At 45.3% G+C, this 10,703-nt stretch overlaps 5 protein-coding genes and 1 non-coding gene across 6 annotated transcripts in view; 3 read left to right on the plus strand and 3 right to left on the minus strand.

Annotated features, from left to right (window-relative positions):
• Position 1: 1 nt before the first annotated feature.
• Positions 2-1,440, minus strand: AGABI2DRAFT_188123 (hypothetical protein). The gene is made up of 3 exons (XM_006455981.1): positions 1,306-1,440; positions 445-1,255; positions 2-387 (listed from the first exon to the last, which is right to left on the minus strand). The coding sequence occupies exons 1-3, from the start codon at positions 1,422-1,424 to the stop codon at positions 151-153; spliced, it is 1,167 nt and encodes a 388-aa protein (XP_006456044.1). The 5' UTR covers positions 1,425-1,440; the 3' UTR covers positions 2-150.
• Positions 1,441-1,459: 19 nt separating this feature from the next.
• NdufA2 (NDUFA2 ubiquinone oxidoreductase subunit) lies at positions 1,460-2,150 on the plus strand. Its single transcript, XM_006455982.1, has 4 exons — positions 1,460-1,555; positions 1,600-1,706; positions 1,753-1,980; positions 2,039-2,150. The coding sequence occupies exons 1-3, from the start codon at positions 1,470-1,472 to the stop codon at positions 1,839-1,841; spliced, it is 282 nt and encodes a 93-aa protein (XP_006456045.1). The 5' UTR covers positions 1,460-1,469; the 3' UTR covers positions 1,842-1,980; positions 2,039-2,150.
• A 4,056-nt stretch (positions 2,151-6,206) lies between these two features.
• AGABI2DRAFT_t126 lies at positions 6,207-6,288 on the plus strand. Its single transcript has one exon. It is a non-coding gene; the product is annotated as a tRNA-Thr (tRNA).
• On the minus strand, positions 6,271-7,457 carry AGABI2DRAFT_138931 (calmodulin). Its single transcript, XM_006455983.1, has 7 exons — positions 7,387-7,457; positions 7,203-7,221; positions 7,112-7,144; positions 6,781-7,053; positions 6,615-6,695; positions 6,543-6,553; positions 6,271-6,485 (listed from the first exon to the last, which is right to left on the minus strand). Exons 1-7 carry the CDS (start codon positions 7,399-7,401, stop codon positions 6,468-6,470), a joined length of 450 nt encoding a protein of 149 aa, XP_006456046.1. The 5' UTR covers positions 7,402-7,457; the 3' UTR covers positions 6,271-6,467.
• Positions 7,458-8,016: 559 nt separating this feature from the next.
• On the plus strand, positions 8,017-9,639 carry AGABI2DRAFT_180834 (hypothetical protein). Its single transcript, XM_006455984.1, has 7 exons — positions 8,017-8,098; positions 8,212-8,230; positions 8,287-8,319; positions 8,380-8,730; positions 9,096-9,226; positions 9,289-9,432; positions 9,486-9,639. Exons 1-7 carry the CDS (start codon positions 8,081-8,083, stop codon positions 9,528-9,530), a joined length of 741 nt encoding a protein of 246 aa, XP_006456047.1. The 5' UTR covers positions 8,017-8,080; the 3' UTR covers positions 9,531-9,639.
• A 534-nt stretch (positions 9,640-10,173) lies between these two features.
• The window catches only part of AGABI2DRAFT_153764 (hypothetical protein), a gene marked incomplete at both ends in the record, with an annotated part of 2,558 nt that continues 2,028 nt past the window's right edge, over positions 10,174-10,703 (minus strand). The window contains 2 exons of the mRNA XM_006455985.1: positions 10,174-10,292; positions 10,320-10,526. Coding sequence (XP_006456048.1) covers positions 10,174-10,292; positions 10,320-10,526 — 326 coding nt within the window. The remainder of the gene's footprint in view (positions 10,293-10,319; positions 10,527-10,703) is intronic.

Here is a 10,703-nt window from a genome sequence, read left to right on the forward strand (position 1 = left end):
TAACAGATGAAAAAAAAGAGGGGGATATAATAGTTGACAAAGAAGAAAAAAATATAAGTATACGCAAAGAACGGGGATCATTAAAGAAGCGAAAGATCAAAAAGTGTTTTAAAAAGGGAATCTAATGTGAGTGTTACATTTTCAATGAATTTATAGACGATGCCCCGGCACAGCCCAGAAAAGTAATGTCAACCCAGTCGTAATGAGGGAAACGACGATAGTGACCCAGACTGCACGCCCGAGTAGCAGATTGCGGACATAGGGTTCACGAATGGTTAATGTTCGGAAGGGCGTGGTTTCGGACTGGCCGAGGAACACGAGGATAGGGTCTAGCTCGTATTGATGTGAAACGAGGAAAAGGATGGCAAAGCCAAAGGGAAGGAAGAGCTGTAGGGGAGATTATGTAAGAGATGAAAAACACGAGGAGTTGGGCAAGTCGCTTACGAAAAATCGCTTGGACTTTGGATGGACATCAAGAAAAACGAGAGAAAAGGCAACGGCGAGTCCGATCCAGAGAATAATCAAACCGAGGACAAGGCGGACGAGGGCGGATATAGGGGTGAGGTTGCCGAAAGCTTTGGAACGGAGGAAGCGAGGAAAGGCGTCCTGTTCCATGGCGCGAAAGCAGTATTCTTTCTGCGCGTGATAAAGATCGGGAATCTGTGCCATCATACCGAGCTCGGTCTGAGATCTGGGCTCTTGCTGACTGCTGAGAGGAAAGGTGTGTATGCGGAGGGCGGGAGGAAGGTAGATCTCGTGGTTCTCCTGGTCGACGGCATTGCCTACGGGGGAGAGATAGCGATAGTAGATGCGTTCTGCGGAGGAGACGAGGTCCATGCGGGTGATGGCAGATGAACGGGGGATGACGGTGGGGGCTCTTGAGGCGCGTCTAAAGTTGAAGAGGGGTGGAGTGCGAGCAGCAGTGAAGGAGAATGGGGTAGAGGACCGAGGGTGTTGGTGGTCGTCCTGCGAAGTGGGGGGAGGGGGTGAGCGACGACCAAACTCTCGTTCGTGGTCGGCGACCATCTCGCCTGTGCTGGCCGTGCTGCGCTTGGGGTCTGGATGGAGGCCGACGACGGTGCCGTAGATAGAGCCCCTGCGTCGGGCGTACTCCCAGTACTGGGGCCAGTCGTCTTTGATGGTGCGGCCGGACTTGCGGACGTCCTTGAAGTAGGCTCTGCAGAGGTTTTCGTGCTGCTGGACGTCGAGCCAGAAGTCGAGAATGTCCTCTGCGCCCTCTCGCTGGAGAAAGAGACTGGGGTGGTCGTCAGTGGTCAGCATCGAGGACAACGACGAGGACTGAACTAGAACATGAAGAGGTCAACGGGGGGCCTCGTCCTGCGCGAGAGGACCTCTGCAAACGACGGAAGACGGTGTCTGCGGCTGTCGGCCCACTCGTCCTGCTGGCGTTTTTCGTCGTCCATGGAGGCTGGAAGGAATAGCAACCACATTACATAAGCAGCCCTCTCATGTCCTTCTCCAAAGCACTGCCGCCCGCCCTCAGAGAACTCCGTTTCTTCTTCTCCCAGTCGGGCACGGCCTCGGCGGGCACTCGGTGAGTTGACTCAGTAAATTTACTACCGTGCTCATCGTCCACAGCGAGTTCGTCCTCGCGCGCTACAACACCATCAAACAGCACAACCCAGACCTCCCCGTCCTCATCCGAGAGGCAGACGGCACTCCCGCACGCTTCTTTGCTCGTTTCGGTCCGTCATCCTACTCTTTCTCTATTCACTCACTCATTCGCCACAGAGCACGGAGTAGAACAGCATGCCGAGCTCGAGAACCTCTCTTCCAAAGAGGTCGAGACTAGAGTAACACAGCTCTTGACACCATCGTAGTCCATATGTCATGATTGAATTACAGTACTCAAAACAACATCTCTCGTTTGTGCCTCATTTACCGCCCCCTTCAAATCTCGACCCAGCGCAACTATCACAACAATAAAAATAGGCATGATGCACTGCCAAAATCTAATAGGTGAATCGTCCCGCATGCAACACTACTGATCCACTTACAACCAATCGCACATTGATAGCCGCTGCTACCAGCTATAATGGAGTTGAACAACCTGCTCTTGTGTGTTTTCAAAATCACTTACCACGTAATTCGTGGGTGACAACACGAGTAATATGAACAGCGCCCCGCTCAATATGGATCCAGACTCGAATCTGCTTGAGAATTCAAAAAAGACTGTTCACGAGAAAATACTCAAAACTCACAGTATTGGCAGGACTAAATTCCACTTTCCCGTTGGCGCTGTTCCTGTTATTACACCGAATTTTCGTGCCGTCCACCACAATTTCCCTGCTTTTAAAAATCAGCACTGTTTGCATCATAACCACCCCCAAAGGTATTAACTCACCCGTCATCAATGTCAAACCTAGGTTGAGCACGAAATCCATGAGGATATAGGGCGTTATTAGAAATTTGAAATCTGGTGAGGGTGTACCCTCCGCCAAGAACCCGATGACTGGGAATGAGCTTCAGCATCCAAAGAAAATCTTTTTGCATAAATGAAAAAAAACACTCACCTGTTACGGCCAATGACAACACAAGAGCAGGTATCGCTACCATCTTGCTATTCCCCCAAATCACATAACATCGTGCTATCTGTGTTTTAATCAGAACTGTTTGACTAAAAACTTTTTTTTTTTCTCACTAGAAAAATATCAGCGATGAATCTTTACAACAACCTTGTTTTCAGCATGCGAATTTCAAACATATGAAAAAAATAATAATAGAAGGAAAAAGGAGAAAAGACTCACGTATTAACGACGCCTATTAAAAATTTCGGAAACAACATATGAACGAAAGCTCTACTCGTCCCAGTCATAATTCGTGTCGAACGACCAATAAGTATATGAAACGTAATTCCCGTATCCACCATTGCCAAAATCAACATTATACTCGTCACGATGAATGATATCATTTGTGGTTTTCCGCCTTTGCGTAATAAAACTGCGGAACCGATTATGAATAAGACGATGTGAATGCCGAATGCTAGGGTTTCTGCCTTGAGGTGGGGTGTTAGATGACGATAATTAGGGAGATAAAAGTAAAAGACTCACGAATGCACCGATGAGGATGATGGAATACATGTGTTCATCTATTATCATCGTAGACGTCCAAATATTTTTCAAATCTTTCGACATAATCCTTTCTTGATATACGTGCATGCGTCGAAATCGTGAAAAGGTGGAGGGAAAAAGGGAAACAATACGACGAGAGAGAGTCGAGCCCCATCATACTTGTAAATATATATAGGGTTCCTAAAGTTAGGGAAGATCTACAACAATTCAATAGACTCGGACTGGATAAGGGAGGGATCTTCAGGGTGGGTTTTATTTCTTTTCTTTTTTCTCTTATTATTTCTTTGGGTCTGGCCTTTTCGCGTGTTTCCGTTTGCCCCGTAAATATCTAGTACCAGTTTACTTCCGAGTAACGTACATGAGAAAGATTATGGGCGCATAATTACAAAGCAACTTGGAGCAACAATGTCAATCTCTGAGTCCGACAATCGCTCGGTTTACATTATGATTGTGATGCTTGTAGAAACCACGGGAGAGAGAATCTAAAATTCTCCAACTAATCGAAACCAGTACTGTGGGCGATCTCACCCAAAGCACTCATTCAATAACTTAACCCTTTCAAGTTCTGAACCAAACAACACTTCCCACTGCCCTGGTGGCGCGTTTTAAACCCGCACTCAATAAATTCTATTCTACCCTACTGTACCAAACCAATCGTATTACAAACAAACAACCTGGCACACACCTGACCTTCAAAAGAAAACCCAAGAGAGGGGAAAGGGATGATTCGGGGGGGGAAACCTGATGACAACCTGATGACTTACTAATTTATTTTGGCGACGGGAGATTTGAAGAATTGATCCTTCTTGTATATATTGGTATTCATTGTATTCATTGTTATTCAATTGAACCCTGTGTGATTTACGTCGCGAGTCCTATTTCTCGGTTTTGATGATAGAGACCCAGACCCTCATCGAACTCGAAGTTGGAGACTTGGAGTTGACTGACAGATTTTTTAAGTAGTGACTGTAACCGTTTCCGTTCCCTTGGTAATTCAAGCTCTACATACTACATCGCTGTGAACGCTGAACAATAAGCGTACCCTTTTGAAGTATAGTAATATACCCAGGTACTCTCCACAGACTCTCCACCTTTCTTGAATGTGATACACCAACGGCCGGACCTTTTTTGACATACATATTCGCCACCGGTGGTCGGTCAGTGGCGTATCTTCGCGGACATTCAAATATATAATAGCTTCTTTGTTTCTTCTCACTGAGGATACGAAATTGGTGGGACAGAGAAGTCGGTTTTTAATAGATACTTTTTATTTTTAGGCTTTACATTGATACATGTAGTACCAAAGGGAGTTGTACCATACGATCTCTAGTAACTACCCATATATCACGCAGGAGATGAACTTAGTTAGCGAGTCGGCGGCCGTTTAACCGCAAGAGTATGACGCTGAGAAGTTCCTTTTCCACATAGCAAAAGGGTTTGCAAAATAAAAGGGCTTAGAACGGCACCATATGATCTTAAGCCCTTCTACATTGCATAAGACTATATTATATTCCATTAATTAGTACCATTCTGAGGGATCAGTGTGGTGGAACTAGTTCCATAACAAGGTCTCTGAGCCCTTGTATTTTCGAGATCTTTTGGCGATGCACATGGGAGGAATAGACTTTCAAACCGCGTTTCGTTGAATTAATCGCTTACGGGCCCCCTTCTGCACAAAATAGTCTTTATGTCGCGGCAAACGGCTTTCTACGAGCTATATTGCCACCGATTCGCGTCCACTGCAAATGCCAGGAACATGACGGATTGATTTATCATCATTAACCACTTTATCATTCACGTCAGTGTTAGAACTTATTACATTATTAGTACACACCAGGCACACACCGCCGATCGAACCTCAGTTTTCTTGGCTAACCATTTGACCCTTAGTCTGTTCCTGGTATTGTCCAATATGAACGTTGAGTAGACCGATTAGGCTTACAGCTCAGTCCATCCAGGAAAAAGAACTCAAGGAAAAAGAAAAATTAAACTTGAATATTATTACATTTCCGCACCGGCGGCGCCCAAAGAAGAAACGTTGAGGAAAGGTAAAACAAATATTCCCCGCATCTTTCTCCACTCCGAAGATTCTTATGGCATCATCTCAATGTTACATTGATGTATAACAAGATCCAACGACATATCTTTTATTTGGTCTGTGCATGCGCGTGTGGAAGTGCCTTGCCAGTTTGACAACGTGAGAAACATATTGGCACGTTAGTCGCTTCAATGAAGTGTTTCATTGAATAATGGAACCGTCGAACAAGTCCAGACATAAGTTACCTTTCCTTTGGGCCTTATCTTCATAGGATTCCCACTCCAGTTCTTATTCACGGAGGTTGAGTTTCTGTAACTCTTCTCCATGAGTCCATAGTACTTACCTCACTGTCACAGTGCGTAATACTATCCTGCCGTCGAACGCGGTTTTGGTCATGTCGTTGGAGTCATCCTGAAGGTGCAGAACAACTGTTACTTCAAACCTTTGATTTATCCTCGGACCTCTTGATTTATGGTCTTTATTTTAATCAAACCTCCGTATTGGTAGAAATCGTCCAGTGGTAAGCTTTTTGCACTCTCTGATCTTACAGATTCTTTATTCGAAATCAGGTGTGGCAGGGTTGTTTCGGGGGCCGATACACTACGTAGTAGTTTCGCTTTAGATAGAATGTCGTACTTATCTTCTTTTTTTTAGAAATGTAAATATAGTGGTAACTTCTTTTGGGGCCCCAACGCTGAAACGTTCATTTAAGGACGGACGTTGGGATACAAAAATATCGAGGCACATTTGCTGCGGTACCGCAGGATTATCCAACTCCCGCGATTTCGTCACGTACCTAAATCTCGACCGTCATCTCTTGATGTTGAGACTTTTTCGCTTACCCTGATCGATGTTACATGAACTTGAATACATTTGAACAATAACAATCATATCTTCTGTCACGTCATTACTCAAACATCGGTGACATTTTGCCGTTTGATCGTGCGTGTGGATAACGTGTAGGAACCTGTATCAGGAACCACCGTTTCGAGTCGTATCAATTTCTCAGCCACCGACGGTCCGGATTATGAGCATTACCATATGGTATAGGCGTAAGAATATTCAGATAATATAATTCCCGCTTGGCCCAGTGGTAAGGCGTCTCACTCGTATCACAACGCAATGAGAAGATCAGTTGTTCGAATCAGCTAGTGGGAATCTTTTTCTTTTCGACACATACATTGCTCTTTGTTCGCTTTACAACAGGCGCTTTACTGCTAATTGATATAATCACACAATCTCATCAAATACCCTCGAACCGTCATCCAAATTGAAAAAGAAATGAGAGAATTATAGCCGTAATTTACACTCAGTAATTCCGCACTGTGAACAATCCATCACTTTGACAGCATCATCTTTAAAAAGGTGTTCAACGTGAGGGTGGAGTAGGAGAAGTAACATGATACACATACTTTCACGAATTCTGTTCAATGGCGTTGCACACATCAGCTCCAATCAAGGTCATATGGTTGATGAAGACACACCTTCGTAGTTGATCTGACCATCACCATCGACATCAGCCTCGCGTATCATTTCGTCAACCTCTGAATCGGTAAGTTTTTCACCTGTATTTTTTGGCGTGAGCGGTCAGAACAGCGGAGTTCACCAGTGGGGTTGCCCGGGCGAGAGAGAGAAAAATATAATACGAACCCAAGTTTGTCATGACATGCCTTAGCTCGGCAGCGCTAATGTATCCGTTCCCATCCTTATCGAAAACCTTGAAAGCCTCTTTGATCTCTTCTTCACTGTCGGTATCGCGCATTTTCCGCGCCATCATGGTAAGGAATTCAGGGAAATCAATGGTTCCATTGCCATCAGCATCAACTTCATTAATCATGTCTTCCAATTCAGCTTGTGAGGGATTTTGTCCAAGCGAACGCATGACTGTTCCCAATTCTTTGGTGGTGATGGTGCCATCGCCATCTTGTGACAAAACAGATGGTAAGATTCGTGAGGTAGCAGGGCAGGCGAGCGTACATACCCTTATCAAAGAGGGAAAAAGCTTCCTTGAACTCTACATGAAAGTAAACGTTGAGAGATGTTTTGCGAGGCGATCGAGACTGCTGACGCACCAGAAATTTGTTCTGCAGGTGATATTGTCCAATGCAAGCACAAGATGAAGCAAAATCACAAAGTCAGCAGTGGTAAGATTGCCGCGTCGGGGGTGGTAAGACTGAGAAGGATGCATCACCTTCAGACTAGGAAAGCACGATAAGACGATCAAGATGATGAATCCGATTGACAAGAAAAACGTACTAATTGGTCGGCCATGGTTTATGTGAAAGGGTCGTGTGGGATAGCAGATGAGGGTTGTTCTGATAGTTAAGTATTCGATTGTGGGTATGTTCGGCTATCTCCGCGAGCCTCGTTCTGTTTGTTCTTCACAACACAGGAGTACACAGGAATGCACAGGACAAATCACGTCCAATGCGCTTGGACACCGCAACATTTCACTGTCTGAGTGGCGCGGTGAGTACTCCGAAATCCAGGCTCCCGGGAATGCAAAATTCTGTCAATCAATGTCTTCCACCATCGCGATCGTGGATTTTAAACTTTACCATAGTATCAGAACTCTCAGGCCCAGGGCACGAGTTCAAGTTAGTTGTCCACGTTCATACCAGTCCCTTGCGTCGTACTAATTATATTCTAGTGATTGGTACACTACGTGCTTGAAAACCAATTTTGTTTCATTGGCTTAGACGATACAGAATAATCTAGGCTTTTAATTAATGTGATTCCCCACACTTCTCACAAACACCCATCGCATGGTCAAAAGGTTAATGAACATGACCTGTGAGTTCACCAATATCGGCGTAACTGTCTTCCCGAGGTAGTCGCGTGTAATAAATGGTGGAGAACTGCGGAGCCAACATCGATCACCTGTAAGACCAAACGAGATCAACGAACTTTCTCTGCGACACCTACCTACTAACGAGCACTGTGAAGTGCAATGCATCCCATGAAAATCGTACGTTTTCCAATAATTCTTCCGGGGCATGGGTGACCAAGCTTGTTTACTTGTCAAGTCCGAAGGTTGGTCCCAAGCGCTTAGCTTTAATCGGCAATATCATTTCTTAACGGTTTGCAGATCAGATTTCCGGTTCGTAGACCTGTCGGGTTTACGCTTATATGGGGGTGCTCAAACGTGTATTTTAGCATACAGAGACTCCTTCCAAGTATTCGATACAGGTAAGAGTTGCGCCCTTTGTATGTTAGAACTCGCATTCACCTGTCGTGAATTTCTTGTAGATGGCGATGGCAAGCTATCCCCCGAAGAACTAACCGCAGTCATGCGCAGTTTGGATCAAAACCCGACTGAAAAAGAGCTGGAAGCTATCATGGCAGGCATGGATATAGATCGCGATGGAACTGTCGATTTTCAAGAGTTCCTCATCCTTATGTCGGCACACTCGGGGTCGAACACCGACGATGAAATACGCTGCGCTTTCGAGACTTTTGATAGGGACAAGAATGGGACTATCAATATCGAGGAGTTGAGATGTATGATGCGCAAGCTTCGGGTGCCAGTAACGGAGGAGGAACTGCATGTTATGATGAAAGAGGCTGATGAGGATGGTGATGGCGTCATCGATCTCCAAGGTACGCCCGTTTATCGATTATCTCCAGAGCTGACCGTGGTCATCTTACTTATCTGTTTCTCAGAGTTTCGCCGCGTGAGTCTAAACCATATCAGAACCTAAACAGAACAATTGAAGGACGGTCAACAGATCTTAAGCTCATGAATTGCTTCTATAATTGCTTTCTCCATTTTTTATTCTTCAGACATTCATTCATGTACTAGTATTAATTACACATGTGGTATGCTGCGTATCCTGACTCGGTTCGCTTGAAATAAGTCGCTGACAGAGGGCCTGCGCACCGCAGACAGTTGAAATCCGACGGGGAGCACCGCCACTCAACGACGTCATAGATCTCCTCAAATCGGTATATAAGTTCCATCCTAGCGATAACTTCCCTCATTTCATCAATGGCCTCCAACAACACTACCACCAACGCAGCATCTCAACAGCCAACCTCTGACTCTAAAGCTTCAGGAGGCCAAGAGCAAAGGTTCAACATCCTGCCTCATCCCGCTGTACGTAAAATCAAGAGGCGATTGCTGTGTAACTTCGAGCTTTATTGACTCCATTCATGCAGAAAACCAACGACCCTGCGGATTTGCAGCAGCCCAGCGAGGAGACGGGTGGTTTACAATCGAGCCAGGGCGCTTACAGTGCATTCCAGACCCCTGGCCCTGTAAAGCTGAACCCAGAGAATTTGAAAGACTTACCTCCTCCAAAGGTTAGACCTCTTTGTTATGATAATTTTCTAGTTGCTGATGGAAGTTTTCAAAGACTAAGGAGGAGCTTTCAACCCTTCAAGCCCAGTTGAACAAATAGATAGTGCAAACGGATGTATATTACTGAAGCTCTAGAGCTGATTCAATTATGTACCCCTTATCTATCATCTATACGAGTAATTCCCGATTTACAGCTTTTCTTCTCTTGCTACAGCTGGTTTGGAGGTGCGATAAGTTGATGTTGTCCGGCCCCTATTTTTCAAGTCAGAGAGATGGCGGAATATTGCACTCTGCCTCAGTATTTCCTGGTCATAAACCTGAGGAACATGTATTCGAGATCGAGATCGTCCTTGGACGAAGAACGTGGAAAGTGTCTACTTGTTTGAGTCATGTAGACAAATTGCTCCCTATGCATCTACGGCACGGATTCATGTTGGATTCATGGCATCAGCATCAGCAACTGCACCAAGTTCCTCAAAATAATTCTTGTGACCAGAACTTCGCTTCGCCGCCCCCCTCTATATCTATTCTAGGGTTCTCCTCCTCCCAAGAAAGGGTGGATGCGTTAGGATTTTGTATAATCCATGAAGCGTTTTCAAAGTCTGAAGCAAACCACGTCATTAAAGGGAAAATATAAGTTAAATCGAAATCGACGTCAGACAAATAAAAAAAGACTACGATGGAGACATCAGCAATTTGAACACCCGGTCAATAAATGGACATACTACAAAAAGTTAAAAAGATTAATCCCACTCATCATCATCATCATCATCACTATCACTATCTCCCAATCGTTTATTCCTCTCCATCAAAGCAGCAGCTAACGCTGAAGTTAAATCACCTCCACCACCGTTCGCAGCCTCTGCAGCAACGGCTCCTGCAGCAGCACCTCCAACGACTGCAGCGCCCACAACAGGACTTGATGATTCGCGAGGACTAGCTGTTTCACTTTTCTTCCGCAGAGCACCAAGACCACCACTCTGTCGTATTGAGGCAAGTAAATCATCACGTCCCGGTTGGGGGGCGGGGATTGGTGGACCATTGCCAGCGGGAGGGGGAGGGGGTGGGGGTGGAGGTGTTTCAGCGTAAGCGGCTGCTGCAGTGGAGAGGGATAGGAGTTTGGGAGATAGTGATAGTGATGATGATGATGATGATGAGTGTGATTGATCTTGATAACTTTGTGTAGTATGTGCATGTATTTGACCGGGTGTGGAAGTTGCTGATGTCGACATCGTAGTCGTTATTCTATTTTGTCTGACGTCGATGTCGATTT

This window comes from Agaricus bisporus, assembly GCF_000300575.1.
Source record: "Agaricus bisporus var. bisporus H97 unplaced genomic scaffold AGABI2scaffold_12, whole genome shotgun sequence".
Classification (NCBI taxonomy): Eukaryota; Fungi; Basidiomycota; class Agaricomycetes; order Agaricales; family Agaricaceae; genus Agaricus; species Agaricus bisporus.

What these genes read in the sequence shown, in the direction of transcription:
- NdufA2 (XM_006455982.1), top strand. Translation starts at nt 1,470, where the DNA reads ATGTCCTTCTCCAAAGCACTGCCGCCCGCCCTCAGAGAACTCCGTTTC. An exon ending in ACGGCCTCGGCGGGCACTCG is followed by an intron (nt 1,556 to 1,599) that starts GTGAGTTGACTC and finishes CATCGTCCACAG; the next exon opens with CGAGTTCGTCCTCGCGCGCT. An exon ending in ACGCTTCTTTGCTCGTTTCG is followed by an intron (nt 1,707 to 1,752) that starts GTCCGTCATCCT and finishes CATTCGCCACAG; the next exon opens with AGCACGGAGTAGAACAGCAT.
- AGABI2DRAFT_188123 (XM_006455981.1), bottom strand. Translation starts at nt 1,424, where the DNA reads ATGGACGACGAAAAACGCCAGCAGGACGAGTGGGCCGACAGCCGCAGA. An exon ending in GTTGACCTCTTCATGTTCTA is followed by an intron (nt 1,256 to 1,305) that starts GTTCAGTCCTCG and finishes CGACCACCCCAG; the next exon opens with TCTCTTTCTCCAGCGAGAGG. An exon ending in CAAAGTCCAAGCGATTTTTC is followed by an intron (nt 388 to 444) that starts GTAAGCGACTTG and finishes TCTCCCCTACAG; the next exon opens with CTCTTCCTTCCCTTTGGCTT.
- AGABI2DRAFT_138931 (XM_006455983.1), bottom strand. An exon ending in TTTTTCCCTCTTTGATAAGG is followed by an intron (nt 7,054 to 7,111) that starts GTATGTACGCTC and finishes TTTTGTCACAAG; the next exon opens with ATGGCGATGGCACCATCACC. An exon ending in GCATGTCATGACAAACTTGG is followed by an intron (nt 6,696 to 6,780) that starts GTTCGTATTATA and finishes CAAAAAATACAG; the next exon opens with GTGAAAAACTTACCGATTCA.
- AGABI2DRAFT_180834 (XM_006455984.1), top strand. An exon ending in ACATCCTGCCTCATCCCGCT is followed by an intron (nt 9,227 to 9,288) that starts GTACGTAAAATC and finishes CCATTCATGCAG; the next exon opens with AAAACCAACGACCCTGCGGA. An exon ending in AAGACTTACCTCCTCCAAAG is followed by an intron (nt 9,433 to 9,485) that starts GTTAGACCTCTT and finishes AAGTTTTCAAAG; the next exon opens with ACTAAGGAGGAGCTTTCAAC.